The sequence below is a fragment of the Palaemon carinicauda genome, chromosome 28 (assembly GCF_036898095.1).
Source record: "Palaemon carinicauda isolate YSFRI2023 chromosome 28, ASM3689809v2, whole genome shotgun sequence".
Taxonomy (NCBI): domain Eukaryota; kingdom Metazoa; phylum Arthropoda; class Malacostraca; order Decapoda; family Palaemonidae; genus Palaemon; species Palaemon carinicauda.
The window spans coordinates 41,456,688-41,474,189 of NC_090752.1; the positions used below are offsets into that span (position 1 = coordinate 41,456,688).

General features: G+C 49.2%; 1 protein-coding gene across 3 annotated transcripts in view; it reads right to left on the reverse strand.

The window, feature by feature from the left end:
• Nucleotides 1-17,502, reverse strand: part of LOC137621520 (E3 ubiquitin-protein ligase RNF181-like) — a 147,419-nt gene that overhangs the window by 102,764 nt on the left and 27,153 nt on the right. For 2 of the 3 annotated variants that reach the window (XM_068351877.1, XM_068351876.1), the window contains exon 2: nt 10,824-10,935. The exons of the other annotated variant lie outside the window; for it this stretch is intronic. In XM_068351877.1, coding sequence (XP_068207978.1) covers nt 10,824-10,931 — 108 coding nt within the window. In that variant the 5' untranslated portion in view covers nt 10,932-10,935. The remainder of the gene's footprint in view (nt 1-10,823; nt 10,936-17,502) is intronic. 3 annotated transcript variants of the gene reach the window in all.

Here is a 17,502-nt window from a genome sequence, read left to right on the forward strand (position 1 = left end):
CCATCGTGGCGATCTCTGTAAAGGTGGACCATTGTTGGTGTTTATAATGATTGGTGCATGATCACTAGTATGCCAATCATCTAATGTCCTCCAATCAAAATCAAGAAGACAGTTAGAGCTTGCAATTGAAAGGTCAATGCATGACAAGGTACCTGTCTGAACATGGAAGTGTGTGGGCTCTCCTGTATTAAGGAGTCCCACATCCTCATTCTCCACAATTGATGAGATAATATTGCCCCTTGTGTTTGCAAGGATATCACCCCATAAAGGATGTCTACCATTCATATCTCCCAGTAAGAGAAATGGTTGAGGGAGTTGTTGAATGACCTCTGCTAAGTCATCATATAAAATAATATCATTTGGAGGTAAGTACAGAGAGCAAATTGTATATTTTCTCCCTATATCAATTTGTACAACAACTGCCTGCAGGGTTGTACGTATAGACATAGGTATTTGGGGAACATCTCGACGAATGTATACAAGACTTCCGCCATGGCTCCCTGCTTGTTGATTATATGGTGTTCGATAGCTAACATACTCTCGAGGACTAGGAGTGTTAGAATCAAGCATACTTTCCTGTAGACATACAATTATGGGGGAATGCTCATGAATTAGGAGCTTAAGTTCTTCATATTTCGCCCTCAAACCCTGACAGTTCCATTGCAAAATGGAGGAGAAAACTATGGATTATTTCTGGAAGACATCTTGGATGAGGTCTTCCCATTAGCAGTTTTTAATCTAACATTATTACCTGTAGGTTTCTTCAGAGGTGGTCTTGTTATAATGGGTTTTATGTTTGTGTTTTTCTTTGTATCCTTTTGATCTATTTGTTGAGGTGGATGGTGGACCTCAACTTGAATTTCTGATTTATTCAGTTTATCTTCTGGTCCATTAAAAACATCAACAGACAAAACATCAAATTTATTTGATGTCATAACCTTGACGTTTCTAATGGAGGGTGGAGAGAGAGATGGAGGTCTCTCTCTTTTCCTATTTATCAGTGGTGAGGATTTACCAGGTTTTTGCACCTTTCCCTACCACAGGTGCACCTGGTAACTTTGTTTCGGGTGGAACTTCCATCAAATCAGGCAAGGACATGGCCTGAGAGAGGTTAGTACTATTGTTGGTAATGGGGGATGAAGTTTGTATAAAAGTGGGCAGTGTTGCAGTTTTAATACACAGTGGTAAAGCCTTGGAAGGCAATATGCTTACCTTGTCACGTAAAACTCTACTATCATTAGATGATGTATTTCCTTTTTGGGAATTACTGGCAGCACTATGTGGGTTCGATGTCTCCTGTGGTATATTTTCTCTTGATTTCAGTGCATTTGTATAGCTGTTTGGTTTTTTCAGTAGTCTTTTGGCATGTCCTACACTTATGTGTTCTACACTGGATTTGTTGAGGGCGGCTTCTTCAAACTTATAAATCTCGCAGCTCCTGTCAGTGGATTTATGGTTTGAATTGCAATTCAAACAGCTGGGCTCAAGTGTACACTCTCCATGATAGGGACTGGCACAGATGCTACACATTTTTTCCTTTTTTACAAACTTTAGAAGGATGTCCAAATTTGAAACATTTGAAGCATTGTAAGGGCTTTTGTTTAAAAGGTCGAACTTTTATTCTTTCATTTTCAATATCGATGTGGAAAGGCACATCAGCATCCTGGAAAGTATGGATAATCATTGACGTCCCAGGAATCTTATGGACTTTCCACACTGTTAATGGGCACATGGCTAGTATTTCCTCTTCTGTAAATTCGTAAAGATCTTTATTGAAGACTACTCCCCTTCCGTAACTAAAGTTTAGGTGGAGTTTGACATCTAACATATCCTCATCACTGTTTGTCGTAAGGTTAGACAGTATTACTGATTGCGTGAATGATTTAGCATGGATTAGGAAGCTATTTTTCCCAAAGCGAGATATATCACCTGGTGCAATGGTTCCTACCTTTTTCTGAATTAGTTTGCTAATTTTAAAATAATTCCCATTACTCCCTTTAGGCTCGGCAACAAGCCACATTGGTGGTTTTGGCTTTCTTTGGGGGAGCATAGTTAAATCGATATCTTTCTCAAACCAGTCAGCAGGTCTATATACATCCAAACTGTTTGGTATCTTATCACATAGGGCACCCATGACATTTAGGTTATTAATTTTGATATCATTGATGTTACATATTGCATTGAATGCTTCTTCATGATTAATATAAGTTATCCATGAATGCCATTTTTCATTTTCAAGTTTCATTCTAATTTCTTTTATCACTCCATAGCATCTAAATGCTTTATATATCATATCATAATCAGTATTTATTGGAATTTGGGTAACATGAAGGATTCTTAGTTTCCATTTGTTACCCGACTTAATTGGTTTTGAAACATTAGTAGAGGGGTCCTTTTTTGTTCCTAAGTCGTCAACAGAATTTTCCTTAATTGAATTAGCAGAGGTCGTCAACAGTGCCGGGGGAGAGTCAGCGTATCCAGGGGATGGGGGTTCATTGCTTAAAGAATCCATTAGATGAGAGAGAGAGAGAAAAGGGTTACTTAGATGTACCTGCTCGAGAATGTTAGGCCATCACACGCCAGAAAGGAAATTTGCACTTTCCACTATCGGCACAATGAGAGTATACTTCCCAGATGGTCCACTCCATACCCTACCCGAAGGATAGCATCAAAACAGATATAGAGGCACAGGTGTAAGCTGAACCCGCCTGTTAGGACTGAGACCAAGAAATTATGGAATCATCCTCCCCATATCTGTAATGACGGGCTTCCGGCCAAAAGCCGAGAGTCCTACCCCAAGCATTGGATCCCCCTGGATTCCGAAGACCCAACACTTGAGAATAGTTCCGCCAAAAAGGTCCAAACCATCTTCGGGATGGCTGAAATCATCCAATACTCTCACATATAGCTTTGAATGCAAACACCTCCCAACCGTGACACCTCCTCCCACTCATCAAAGCAGGCAGCAATAAAGGATGTATGAACATCCACGCCGGGGCTACAATGGATGAGAAACATCCAAGCCATAGAAAAAAAAAAAAAAAAAGAAAAAAAAAATAATAAATATATATGTACATAATATATACACATATATAATGAGGGAAATTTTTCTCATTGAGTTTGGAAAGCAAGACGAAAGAAAGTTTATGAAATTAGGATAAGATCGAAGTAATATTGAGAAAAAGAAAAAGGTGAAAGAGAGAAATTTAGATTCAAACTGGGGGAGTAATTTCCCCAAGTTCGAGAGCCCTCTTGCCCGTCACCAAGTTTCAGCACGGGAGTGAAATGCCGTGCTGAAGCTCAATGACTTCATCAAGGCCTTCTCTCATTAAGAGGGACAAGAAGGACTAAGAGCGTGAGGATCAGTCTGGACCGCCGACATGAACGTTCCACTGGGGCGGTCGGGAAAACCAGGGCACATGCGCATAGTAGCAGAGGCCAACTTCACGTACACAGTAACTAGAAAAAGAAAGAACAAAAAGCATTAATGGCTGCCAATATGACGGCGAGGATGAGAGCGGACACGTCCGACCACCATCCGAGCCGAGAGCAAAGCGAGCTCAAGCACAGGTGTGTGAGGGGGGTAGCAAGCTACCCTTACCTACCTCCCGCTAACTAGCGGTGTGGGTAGTATGCCCTTGTTAAAAATTAATGGCTCGTTACTTTAGCTACGCCGAAAGTAATACCCCTATTAAATAGTGTGGTTTGTATTCCAGTTACAGAACAACTGTAATTTGGGTAGAGAAGAAGACCTACCTTTGATTACTAAGAAACAATATAACAAGGTTAAACCATTCTTGATTATCAAAGAAAAAGCATCCAAACAACTCCCTTGATATGGTAACTGAACAGTAGGTTGAGAACTAATCAATCTATACATCCTCACACTATAAGCAAAAGAGGAAAGTGAAGGAAACTAATGGGCAATAGCTCACTTTATCACAACTTGTTAATGGAATTTCCTATTCTTTACTTCTGATAACCATAAATATCAAAAATTTTAAACAATTTTTATTTTTCCTAACATACTCACCGAGAACTACTTTCCTTTGGAGTCACTTGGTGACCTCTCAATCTCGATCAAGATTTTCCCGCCGTTATCCCCCTATCCCGCTCTATATAGTTTTTACCCCCGCTGCCAGGATGTGCCCTGAGGGCAGGATTAGGGCAGGTCACTGCCTCTCCGGGTCAGCATCGCCATTAAGTTCGACGTTTAGCCCAACTTGGCAATGGAAGGATGGCACTCGGGGACGGAAGGGAGGGCCATTACCCGGAAAGTAGTTCTCGGTGAGTATGTTAGGAAAAATAAAAATTGTTTAAAATTTTTGATTTGTTCCGACACAAATACTCACCGAGAACTACTTTCCTTTGGAGACTTATACTTTAGGAGGCGGGAGAGCCATTCTGCCACTTGGTCCGGCACAGTGCCTGGAGGGCTAAGGAATGCGGGGCCTATCAGAGAGCGGATAGAGGGTAACTGCGGAACCTTACGCTTATTATTTAAGACTCACCTCTTAAAATCTTCTCTACTGAATTTTCTCCTGATGAAGTAGGGACGAATCTATTCTCCGTTGGGGACGTCTTCTAGCCTACCGCTACACAGATTGGAGGGCGGCGATGACTGTCCCAATGGAGAATCCATCCAAGGACTTTCTTGAATAGTCCTTGAGATAGTGGGCAGTGAAGGTCGACTGGTGCGACCAAGTGCCAGCCTGTAGGATCTGTCCCACCGCCATGTTTCTCTCAAAGGCCAAGGAAGTGCTCAGGCCCCTGATGTCATGGGGGCAGGGAGTGCCTGGCACTGCCATCTTATCCTCTTCATAAGTTCTAGCGATGACCTGTCTCAGGCAGAAGGAAATAGTGTTCTTGGAGACTTGCTTCTTATTAACACCTGTGGATACGAAGAGGTTCTTGGCACCTGGTCGGAGATGAGCCGTCCTTTCCAGGTACTTTCTGAGCGTCCTTACTGGGCATAACTTCAGGTCTTCCGTATTGCCTGTCCTGGGAATGGCCGGAATTGAGAAACCTTCAAACTTCGGGTCCCAGACTGCTGGGTTCTGAGTCTTCGCTACAAAGGAGGGTACGAACCTGAAGGATACCTCCTTCCACCCTTTGGAGTGTGCAACGTCGTAAGACAGACCATGGATCTCACCTACTCTCTTAGCTGAAGCCAAGGCTAGCAAGAAGACGGTCTTGAGGGTGAGGTCTTTGTCCCAGATATCTTTGAGGGGTTCAAAGGGAGGACGACTTAGCATTTTCAGGACCTTGGCCAGGTCCCATCTGGGCACTCTCCTGGCTTGAGGAGGGCAGGACTGCTCGAAACTTCTAATCAGCATCGCTATGTGTCTCGAGGTCCCCAGGTCGATGCCTTTTAGGAGAAAGACTTGGCCTAAGGCTGCCCGTACTCCTTTAATAGCTGGGATTGACATCCCTATTTTATCCCTAAGGTACACGAGAAACTCGGCTATGTCGGGGACCGAAGCTTTAAGAGGTCTTATGTGTTTTTCCGAGCACCACTTCGTAAAGGCGGCCCACTTCGCCTGGTATACCACGGTAGAGGATTTTCTTAGGTATAGGGACATCCTCTTAGCTGTGGAGGACGAGTACCCCTCCTTCTTCAGGAGCCGCTCGATAGTCTCCAGGCGTGAAGGCGAAGAGAGAGAGGGTTGTCGTGGAACTTGAGGAAGTGAGGTTAACGCAGCAGATCTGACCTGGGGGGCAGAGGCCAAGGCGGTTGGCTTGCCAGGTCTTTTAGATCCGCGAACCACTCCCTCTCCGGCCACCAGGGCACTACCAAAGTCATCCTTAGGTTTTGGGAGGCTCTTACTCTGTTGAGTACCTGCCTTAACAGCGTGAAGGGGGGAAAGGCATATACGTCCAGGTTGTCCCACTTGTGCTGGAAGGCGTCTTCCAGGGCTGCTCTTTGGTCTGGCACCGGAGAGCAATAGACCAGTAGCTTGGCGTTGAGCTTTGTTGCGAAGAGGTCCATCACCGGGGAGCCCCAGCATTGAATGATGAGTCTGGCTACTTCTGGGTGTAGGGACCACTCCGTCCCTACTATCTGACCCATTCTGCTGAGGCCGTCGGCTAGCACGTTTCTTTTCCCGGGGATGAATCTCGCTAGCAGTACCACCTGTTGCTCGTCCGCCCAATGCAGGATGTTTATGGTGAGGTCGCACAGTTCTTTCGATCTCATGCCGCCTTGCTTCTTTATGTAGGCTACCACCGTGGCATTGTCGCACATTAAGGCCACGGTGTTTCCCCTCAACCGACTTGTAAAGTGCAGACATGCCTTCTGTACTGCTTTTAGCTCCAGGACGTTGATGTGGAGATGTCTTTCGGTCTCCGACCAGGTACCGCTTGCTGTCTCCTCCTGAAGGTGGGCTCCCCACCCTAGGCTGGAGGCGTCTGTGAACAGGAGGAACTCGGGGGGACAGGACCCGAGGGGCATCCCCTTGAGGGAGTTCGACTGGCAGCGCCACCATTCTAAGGCTGCTCTCGTGTCCGGAAGGACAGGAATCAACGCCTTCTGAGCGCCTGTCTGGGACCAGAGGCCCTTGAGGTTCCATTGCACGGGTCTGAGCCGCATCTTCCCTTGGGGAACCAGTTTCTCTAATGAGACCAGGTGACCTATTAGTCTCTGCCAGTCTTTCGCCCTCCTGGAATGCTCTGACAGGAACGGCTGAATGATGTGATTGAGGTTCCGTATCCTGTCTTCCGAGGGGAAGGCCTTCCCCTGCACGGTGTCCAACGTCATACCCAAGTACCCCATTCTGTTGGATGGAGTTAGGTTCGATTTTTCCAGGTTGATAATGATTCCCAGATTCCTGCAGAACTGGAGGAGATCCCTCCCTTGCTCTTCCAAGAGGGCCTTTGAGTTGGAAAGGAGCAACCAGTCGTCCAGGTATCTGATGAGACGGATACCCCGTTCGTGAGCCCATACTGAGACCGTCGCGAAGACCCTCGTGAACACTTGAGGGGCCGTCGACAGGCCGAAGCAAAGGGTCCTGAACTGCAGGATCTGGGAGCCCCATTTCACCCGGAGGAACTTCCGACTCGACGGGTGGACAGGGATCTGGAAATACGCGCCCTTGAGGTCGACCGTCATCATGTAATCTTTCTCCCTCAAGGACATCAGGACGGATTTCGGGGTGTCCATCTTGAAGTCCGTCTTCTTGACGAACTTGTTGAGGCCCGACAGGTCTATCACGGGTCTCCACCCCCCCCGTTGCTTTCTCTACCAGGAACAGGCGGCTGTAGAAGCCTGGCCCTGGGAGAAGGACTTCTTCCATGGCTCCCTTCTCCAACATGGAGGAAACTTCTCTTTGAAGGGTGGCCCTTTTCAACGGGTCCCTGGGAGCCAACCATTCTGTCTGGGTGGCTGGAATGAGAGGGGGTGGATCCGCTATGAAGGGGAGCCTGTAGCCTTCTTTCAGGACGGACACCGTCCAAGTATCCGCCCCTTGTGTTTTCCATGCTTGCCAATGAGGTCCGAGGCATCCCCCAACCCGAGGCTTGGGCGGGAGTAGGGGGCCTCTCCCTCTACCTTCTCCTAGAGGGGCGGCCTGATCTGCCTCTCTTCGAGGCGGAGTAACCCGACCTGAAGGAGCTGGCAGAAGCTGGTGCTCCCCTGCGGGAGGGCTGCGGAGTTGTTGTCCAGGAGGAGGAAGGGGCGTCCCTCCTCGAAGAGCTGGGGGCGGCCTGAGGAGTCACGGCGCTATCCGAGACTGATCTCCTGTATGGCGGCCTTCTGGAAGATGCTTGTCTGGGGACGTTGGTCTCTCTCTTCTTGGACACCTTCTCCATTAGCACTTCTAGTTCCTTCAGGGGGAACAGAGACTCACCCCTTAGGGGTAGGCTACGTACAACTCGGGCTTCCCTGTCCGGGATTTTCCTTGACAACTTAGAGAGCACTGTCCCGTTTTCTAAGTACCCAGTTGGCCGTCAAGGAGAGTGCTTGGTAAGCCAGAAACTTGAGGGTTTTCCCCCCGGAGGTGAGAAGGTCCGTCAGGAGACTCTGTTGCTCAGGATCTTCGGGGTCTATGGAGGCTTGTACGTTCACCAACGTGGAGGCCCACCAGTCCAGCCATGAGGAGACGTTCACTAGGTCCCTTGACATCTCCTCCATCATGGCGGCTTCCGTGGGTGAGAAGGAAACAGGGGCTGAAGAGGCCCTTTCGTCCGAGCCGCCTTGTCCCAGGATGTCTAAGGCTGGGTCCACCTTACAGGGACCTGGGCGCCGTCCCTCAGGAATATACACCTTCCCCTGCGTCTTGAGACCCTGGAGAAGTTTGGAGGCACTCTGGGACTTGGGGGCCTCCGCATTGCTGGCCACCAAGTTATCTATGTACTCTTGCCCCAGTACTAGGTCTGGGGCAAGAGGAAGGGCCAGGGAGGCCTTCGGAAGGGCGTCTTGGTGAGTGAATCTCAGGAGGCTCTACCTCCAGGAATTCACCTTAGGCGCCGAGGGTTCTGCGATCCCATGGAGCCTCCTGATGAGACCTACCACCCTTCTGTAAGCGGAGTCCTCCGACGGGGAAGCCTCGCCTCCGTCGGCCGAGGCCTCGGCCTGGCGTGGGGGAGCCGGGTTGCTTGGACGGTAGACCGGGCGTCCTCCTCTTGGTTCCAGGGAGGTCGACCCGTAACCGTAGGGCGCTCCGTACGAGGGTGGATCTCGCCGTAAGGCGGGGGCCACCGGCTCAGGGAGGGCCCTCGGCTGCCCCAAGGCTCTGGAAGCCGAGGACACGGTCCCGGTGGGATGACCCGACCACGGGAACCGGTCCTTCTTGCTCGATGACCGCACCAGCTGGGCTGGTTCGGTCAGGCTGCCTTCTCGGAAGCGCGTTTCCCCCCTCTGGGCGGGGTGAACCGGAGGCCTCGAGGACTTATGCTTAAGAGCGAGGTCCTTCCTGCGTGGCAGGTCGAGCGGTTCTAGGCTGTGCGTAGAGAGCGACAGCCTAGAGGCTCGTTCACTGGACCGAGAGTCTGGAGAGTGGAGCCTTTTGGACTCCCCTGAAGGGACGTAGACCCATTCGCCGCCGGGAGAGGCATCCCTCCTATACTTACGGGAGTGAGAGCGGGGGCGCTTCCTGCTGTGTCGCGACCTTGACCTGGAGCGGGAACGATCGCTTTCGGCCCGCTCTCTCTTCCGGTGCCATTTCTCCCTGACTTCTCCCCCGGAGGATGAATCCACCTCTGAAGAGTCTGAGGGCGCCACGTTCGTCGCGTAACAGCTGCCCGCGTGATGCGTGGGGGAAGCTCTTCGCCGTCGGGCGTCCGAGACAGGATGTTGGAGGAAGTCTTCGGGAACTGTTGTGGGGATCGTGGGCACTGAGTCTACTCTATCCCTGCTAGGGGGCCAGGGGTCCAGGGTCACGTCCATCCTTAGCGGTGACCTCCCCGGAGTTTTCGGCAACTTCCACCCGAAAGCATCGCTACTCGGGCGGCGAACTCTAGCGTGGTTGTCCTCTGGCGGGGGAGAGCCTGACGCACCGGCCCACGAGGGCGGTGGGGACTCCGAAATAACAACACTGCCCCATACGGAGTCTTCTGAGGACGCGTGATCCCCTGCCACGTGGCCCGATTCACCCGAAGCACTACCGGACCCTCCGTTATCTCTAGAGGGGCCTGCCCTTGGTTCTTCCCTCACACTGGGTTCACCGGGAAGAACGCTATGGCTAATTACAACACTGGGGGCTTGGTGCCCACTCCTCTGCGAAGGAGACGGAGAAGCCGAGGCTTCGTCGGACCGATCACTGACCGACGGTAAAGAAGACAAGCCACTCACTTTCCTGGGGGAACGCTTAGACGACTTCTTCTTCTTGGTACTGTACCGTACCCACTGTATGTCGTCCCAGCTTAGGCACTAAGGACACGTGTCCGAGGAGGAGCAAACTTTTCCCCTGCACGTGGAACAAAGGGAATGAGGGTCCACTTCTGGCTTAGAGAGGAAAGCCCCACACGACTTTCCGGCTCTAGGACCAGGGCAACGACGCACATGCTCCATCGTTCACACACGAAGGGCCAACACTATCGAGTTACAAGCACACTGGGATATACGCAAGGGGAACGTACTGAAACACTTGCGAATAACGCACTACGCAAGAAAAAACACAAGTCCCCACACTGGAAACACGTGGAATCACAAACGCGCCAAAGGATCGAGAGAGCGAGAGAGTGAGATGTTTCACATCTCACGACCAAGAACTTAATGGCGATGCTGACCCGGAGAGGCAGTGACCTGCCCTAATCCTGCCCTCAGGGCACATCCTGGCGGCGGGGGTAAAAACTATATAGAGCGGGATAGGGGGATAACGGCGGGAAAATCTTAGTCGAGATTGAGAGGTCACCAAGTGACTCCAAAGGAAAGTAGTTCTCGGTGAGTATTTGTGTCGGAACAAACCTACTTTAAAAATCTCCACTTTTAATCTATCCCTAAAACAAGCCTATGCCTTGAAACATTTATGAATACTGGGTAAGATTAACTGAAATACACAGTAATACAAACTAAGTGCTATCATCTTACATGGGTTCTACAACTTCATATTGTCAGAGAGTAACCATATTATGAAGATGACAATCAGACTTTTATATATATATATATATGATATGATATACCGTATACAGTATCTATGTCTTGAGAATTTATTCACCATGGTCTTTAATATTCTTTGGCCCTTGTTTACAACTTTTATTATATACACCATTAGAGATACCCAGTGAAATTATCCTCAGAGAACAGACCTAGTCTAATATTTGAAATAAAATGATGAAATGCCAAATTTAAAGATAAGAAATAAAAATTAAGCTTTTTTTCAGCTTACCTGCCAATAACCTCCATGGAGTATCAAACGTGCAAAATGTAGAAAATGATCCGGGGTCTCACCTCTTTGTAGAGGGCTGCAGCCATGTTCATCAAAGTATGATGCCATAATTCTAAAAATAGACATTTATTAAGATCAAGCACATCAAAATCAAAATTTCTAAAAGAATATCTTAGCATAAAAAGCATTACATTAGAAAAAAAATTAAGTACAATTAATATGTTATTTTCCTTAGTAAAATGAATTTTTGAATATACTTACCCGATGATCATGTAGCTGTCAACTCTGTTGCCCGACAGAAAAATCTAAGGTCGGGATACGCCAGCGATCGCTATACAGGTGGGGGTGTACAAACAACAGCGCCATCTGTCGAATAGGTACTCAGGTACTTCTTGTCAAAAAGAACTCAATTTTCTCCTCGGTCCACTGGTTCTCTATGGGGAGGAAGGGAGGGTCCTTAAATTCATGATCATCGGGTAAGTATATTCAAAAATTTATTTTACTGAGGAAAATAACATTTTTCAATATTAATCTTACCCGATGATCATGTAGCTGATTCACACCCAGGGGGGTGGGTGGAGACCAGCATACATGTTAACATTAGAAGCTAAGTATCCCGTATTTCATTTTAGCAGTTATTCAAAATAACAAACATAAAATAAATAAGTACCTGGTAAGGAAGTCGACTTGAACCATTACTCTGCCTTTTTAAGTACGTCTTCCTTACTGAGCCTAGCGATCCTCTTAGGATGCTGAGCGACTCCTAGGTGCTGAAGTATGAAGGGCTGCAACCCATACTAAAGGACCTCATCACAACCTCTAATCTAGGCGCTTCTCAAGAAAGAATTTGACCACCCGCCAAATCAACCAGGATGCGGAAGGCTTCTTAGCCTTCCATACAACCCAAAAAAACAACAATAAAAAGCATTTCAAGAGAAAGATTAAAAAAGGTTATGGGATTATGGGAATGTAGTGGTTGAGCCCTCACCTACTACTGCACTCGCTGCTACGAATGGTCCCAGGGTGTAGCAGTTCTCGTAAAGAGACTGGACATCTTAAAGGTAAAATGATGCGAACACTGACTTGCTTCTCCAATAGGTTGCATCCATTACACTCTGCAGAGAACGGTTCTGTTTGAAGGCCACTGAAGTAGCGACAGCTCTAACTTCATGTGTCCTTACCTTCAGCAAAGCATGGTCTTCTTCCTTCAGATGAGAATGGGCCTCTCTAATCAAAAGCCTGATGTAATAAGAAATTGCGTTCTTAGACATCGGTAAAGCAGGTTTCTTGATAGAACACCATAAAGCTTCTGATTGTCCTCGTAATGGCTTTGTACGTTTTAAATAGTACTTAAGAGCTCTTACTGGGCAAAGTACTCTCTCTTGTTCGTTACCAACCAAGTTGGACAGGCTTGGGATCTCGAACGACTTGGGCCAAGGACGATAAGGAAGCTCGTTTTTAGCTAAAAAACCAAGCTGCAAGGAACATGTAGCCGTTTCAGATGTAAAACCTATGTTCCTGCTGAAGGCGTGAATCTCACTGACTCTTTTAGCTGTTGCTAAGCAAACGAGGAAAAGAGTCTTTAATGTGAGATCCTTAAAAGAGGCTGATTGAAGCGGTTCGAACCTTGCTGACATCAGGAACCTTAAAACCACGTCTAGGTTCCAGCCTGGTGTGGCTAACCGACGCTCCTTTGAGGTCTCAAAAGACTTAAGGAGGTCCTGTAGATCTTTGTTGGTGGAAAGATCTAAGCCTCTGTGGCGGAAGACTGCTGCCAACATGCTTCTGTAACCTTTGATCGTAGGAGCTGATAGGGATCTTACATTCCTTAGATGTAAAAGGAAGTCAGCTATCTGCGTTACAGAGGTACTGGTTGAGGAAACTGCATTCGCCTTGCACCAGCTTCGGAAGACTTCCCATTTTGACTGGTAGACCTTGAGAGTGGATGTCCTCCTTGCTCTGGCAATCGCTCTGGCTGCCTCCTTTGAAAAGCCTCTAGCTCTTGAGAGTCTTTCGATAGTCTGAAGGCAGTCAGACAAAGAGCGTGGAGGCTTGGGTGTACCTTCTTTACGTGCGGCTGACGCAGAAGGTCCACTCTTAGAGGAAGAGTCCTGGGAACGTCCACTAGCCATTGCAGTACCTCGGTGAACCATTCTCTCGCGGGCCAGAGGGGAGCAACCAACGTCAACCGTGTCCCTTCGTGAGAGGCGAACTTCTGCAGTACCTTGTTGACAATCTTGAACGGAGGGAACGCATACAGGTCTAGATGGGACCAATCCAGAAGAAAGGCATCTACGTGAACTGCTGCTGGGTCCGGAATCGGTGAACAATAAATCGGGAGCCTCTTGGTCATCGAGGTAGCGAATAGATCTATGGTGGGCTGACCCCACAGGGCCCATAGACTGCTGCAAACATTCTTGTGAAGGGTCCACTCTGTGGGGATGACCTGACCCTTCCGGCTGAGGCGATCTGCCATGACATTCATGTCGCCTTGAATGAACCTCGTTACAAGCGATATCTTTCGATCTCTTGACCAGGTGAGGAGGTCCCTTGCGATCTCGAACAACTTCCTCGAATGAGTCCCTCCTTGCTTGGAGATGTACGCCAAGGCTGTAGTGTTGTCGGAGTTCACCTCCACCACCTTGCCTAGAAGGAGGGACTTGAAGTTTCTCAAGACCAGATGAACCGCCAATAGCTCCTTGCAGTTGATGTGAAGTGTTCTTTGCTCCTGATTCCACGTGCCCGAGCATTCCCGTCCGTCCAGTGTCGCACCCCAGCCCGTGTCCGATGCGTCCGAGAAGAGAAGGTGGTCGGGGGTCTGAACAGCCAATGGTAGACCTTCCTTGAGAAGAATGCTGTTCTTCCACCACGTCAGTGCAGACCTCATCTCTTCGGATATAGGAACTGAGACCGCTTCTAGCATCATGTCCTTTCTCCAGTGAGCAGCTAGATGATACTGAAGGGGGCGGAGGTGGAGTCTCCCTAACTCGATGAACTGGGCCAGCGATGAAAGTGTCCCTGTTAGACTCATCCACTGCCTGACTGAACATCGGTTCCTTCTCAGCATGCTCTGGATGCATACTTGGGCTTGACTGATCCTGGGGGCCGACGGAAAAGCCCGAAAAGCTCGACTCTGAATCTCCATACCTAGATAGACAATGGTTTGGGATGGGACGAGTTGGGACTTCTCTACATTGACCAGGAGACCCAATTCCTTGGTCAGATCCATAGTCCATCTGAGATTCTCCAGACAGCGACGACTTGACGGAGCTCTTAAAAGCCAGTCGTCCAAATAGAGGGAGGCTCTGATGTCTGCCAAGTGAAGGAATTTGGCAATATTCCTCATCAGTTTGGTAAACACAAGAGGTGCCGTGCTTAGGCCAAAGCACAGGGCTTGGAACTGGTACACGACCTTTCCAAAGACGAACCTTAGGAAAGGTTGGGAGTCTGGATGGACGGGGACATGAAAGTACGCGTCTTTTAGGTCCAACGAGACCATCCAGTCTTCCTTCCTGACCGATGCTAGCACCGACTTCGTCGTCTCCATTGTGAACGTCTGCTTGGTGACAAAAGCATTGAGAGCACTGACGTCCAGCACCGGTCTCCAGCCTCCTGTCTTCTTCGCTACCAGGAAGAGACGGTTGTAGAAGCCCGGGGATTGATGGTCCCGGACTATGACTACCGCTCCCTTTTGTAGCAAGAGAGACACCTCTTGCTGCAAAGCTAGCCTCTTGTCCTCCTCCTTGTAGTTGGGAGAGAGGTTGATGGGAGTAGTTGCTAGAGGGGGATTGCTCCAGAACGGAATCCTGTACCCCTCTCTTAGCAACTTCACAGACTGAGCGTCTACACCTCTGCTCTCCCAAGCCTGCCAGTAGTTCTTGAGCCTGGCTCCCACTGCTGTCTGGAGAGGAAGGCAGTCAGATTCTGCCTTTTGAGGACTTGGAACTCTTCTTCTTTTTGCCACGATGACTGTCGGCACGGGTACCTCCTCTGCTGGAGGTTCTGCCACGAAAGGGCGGGATGAACCTAGATGCTGGTGTGTCCATCCTAGGTCTAGGCACGGAAGGTAAAGAGACTTTACGTGCGGAAGAAGCCACCAGGTCATGGGTATCCTTCTGGATCAACGAGGCAGCAATCCCCTTGATCAGCTCTTCCGGAAAGAGACACTTGGAAAGCGGAGCAAACATCAACTCCGACTTCTGGCATGGTGTGATCCCCGCAGACAAGAAGGAGCAAAGATGATCTCTCTTCTTAAGCACTCCCGACACGTACGAAGCCGCAAGCTCACCAGACCCATCCCGAATGGCTTTGTCCATGCTAGACATGATAAGCATGGCAGAGTCCTTATCCGAAGGGGAAGTCTTTCTGCTTAACGCTCCCAAACACCAGTCGAGGAAGTTGAAGATCTCAAAAGCACGAAAAACTCCCTTCAACAGATGGTCCATATCAGAAAAGGACCAGCAAATCTTAGATCGTCTCATAGCCAGCCTGCGGGGAGAGTCAACCAGACTTGAGAAGTCGCCCTGGGCAGAGGCAGGAACTCCCAAGCCGGGTTCCTCTCCCGTGGCATACCAGACGCTAGATTTGGAAGCAAGCTTGGTAGGTGGAAAGATGAAGGCAGTCTTCCCCAGTTGCTTCTTGGACTGCAACCACTCTCCCAGTACCCTCAAAGCTCTCTTGGATGAGCGCGCGAGTACGAGTTTCGTGAAGGCAGGAGCTGCTGACTGCATGCCTAAAGCGAACTCGGAGGGAGGTGAGCGCGGGGTTGCAGACACAAACTGTTCCGGATACAGTTCCCTAAACAGTGTAAGGACTTTCCTAAAGTCTAAGGAGGGAGGCGTAGACTTGGGTTCTTCAATGTCGGAGTGCGGATCGTCCAAATGCGCAGCTTCGTCGTCATCAGATACTCCATCATCCGAAAGCTGAGGAGGAAGTGGCAAAGGTGGAGCAGAAAGCTGAACGGCTGAATCCGGCAACACGGGTGCATGCGTAGCTGCACTGGATCCAACATCATGCCGCTGCTGATCAGTCTGCGAGCTGGCAACAACAAAAGCGGAGTGCTGGTGCGTGGGAGGGACTGCCGTGGGTTGCGGAGACTGCCGCATTGCGTCAAAACACGGCAGCTTGACAGCACCTTCCCACTGCTGATGCGGTAGCTCACGCATGTCAACGGAGGTTGCCGCATGAACATGCGTCTGGCAGGGTCGACTGCGCATCGGTGGTGGAGCTCTCACAGGTGGAGTGTGGGAGCAGGCAGCCGCAGTATCTGCTGAGCGCACAACCCTGGCAGGTTGTAGGTTAACAGGTGCAGTGTCAACCTTCTCAGCACGATACTCCTGCATGAAGGAAGCAAGCTGAGACTGCATAGTCTGCAGCATGGACCACTTAGGGTCTACCGTGGTTGGTGCGGCAACAGACGGAGTGATTGCCTGCTGCGGAACCACTCTACCTCTCTTGGGAGGTGTGCAGTCTTCGGAAGACTGCGGCGAGTCCGAACTGACCCAGTGGCTACACCTGGGCCGTTGGACTCGCTCGGAAGGGACCTTACGCTTGAGAGGTCGTGAGACCTTGGTCCAACGTTTCTTCCTAGAAACTTCTTCCACAGACGAGGAATGAATGGGCTCACTCGTCTGTTTGTGGATGGGACGATCTCTGACAGATACGTCCGCAACCACTGAGGGTACATCCGTACGCTGATCAAGGCCTGTCGAACCCTTTGGTCCTTCGACATTGCTTCTCCCCTGGGCTTGGGAGCTTGCAAGAGGTCCCGGACTGGGAGGACGACTGGCACGAACAGATGCACCCTCATGCGCAACACTGACACTGACACTGTTCACCGCACTTGCACTCACTACACTTCCCACTGCACTCTTCGCTTTCAACTCTTTGACATCGGCCAAAAGTTGATTCCGGTCATTAGCTAATGACTCCACTCTGTCACCAAGAGCCTGAATGGCACGCATCATGTCCGCCATGGAGGGTTGAGCACTAGTAGCAGGGTCGGGAGTCACCACTACAGGGGAAGGAATAGGTTGAGGGGCATGGGGAGAGGAAAAATCAAACGAGCGAGAAGAACTCCTCCTGATCCTATCCTTCTCTAGCCTACGTGCATTCTTTAGGAATTCATTAAAATCGAATTCCGAAAGCCCAGCGCATTCCTCACATCTATCTTCCAATTGACAGGATTTACCCCTACAATTGGAACAAACGGTGTGAGGATCTATAGAGGCCTTCGGAAGACGCCTAGAACAGTCCCTAGCGCTACACTGCCTGTACTTAGGGACTTGAGAATGGTCAGACATCTTGAATTCTTGAATTAGCCAAAGGGGGGAATCCAAAATCTAGCAAAGTTCATCAACAATTAATCCAAATCTAATCAAAAAGCTTGATAAGCTAATGATAAAAGTTCCTGAATAGCGAAAGCTAAAGTCTAGAGCGAATACATCACCAAATGCGTGAAAACAACTCCAGAAACAACAGCGTATCCAAGTAGGTCTTGCCGGTGGCACGACAGAGGAAAAATTGAGTTCTTGTTGACAAGAAGTACCTGAGTACCTACTCGACAGATGGCGCTGTTGTTTGTACACCCCCACCTGTATAGCGATCGCTGGCGTATCCCGACCTTAGATTTTTCTGTCGGGCAACAGAGTTGACAGCTACATGATCATCGGGTAAGATT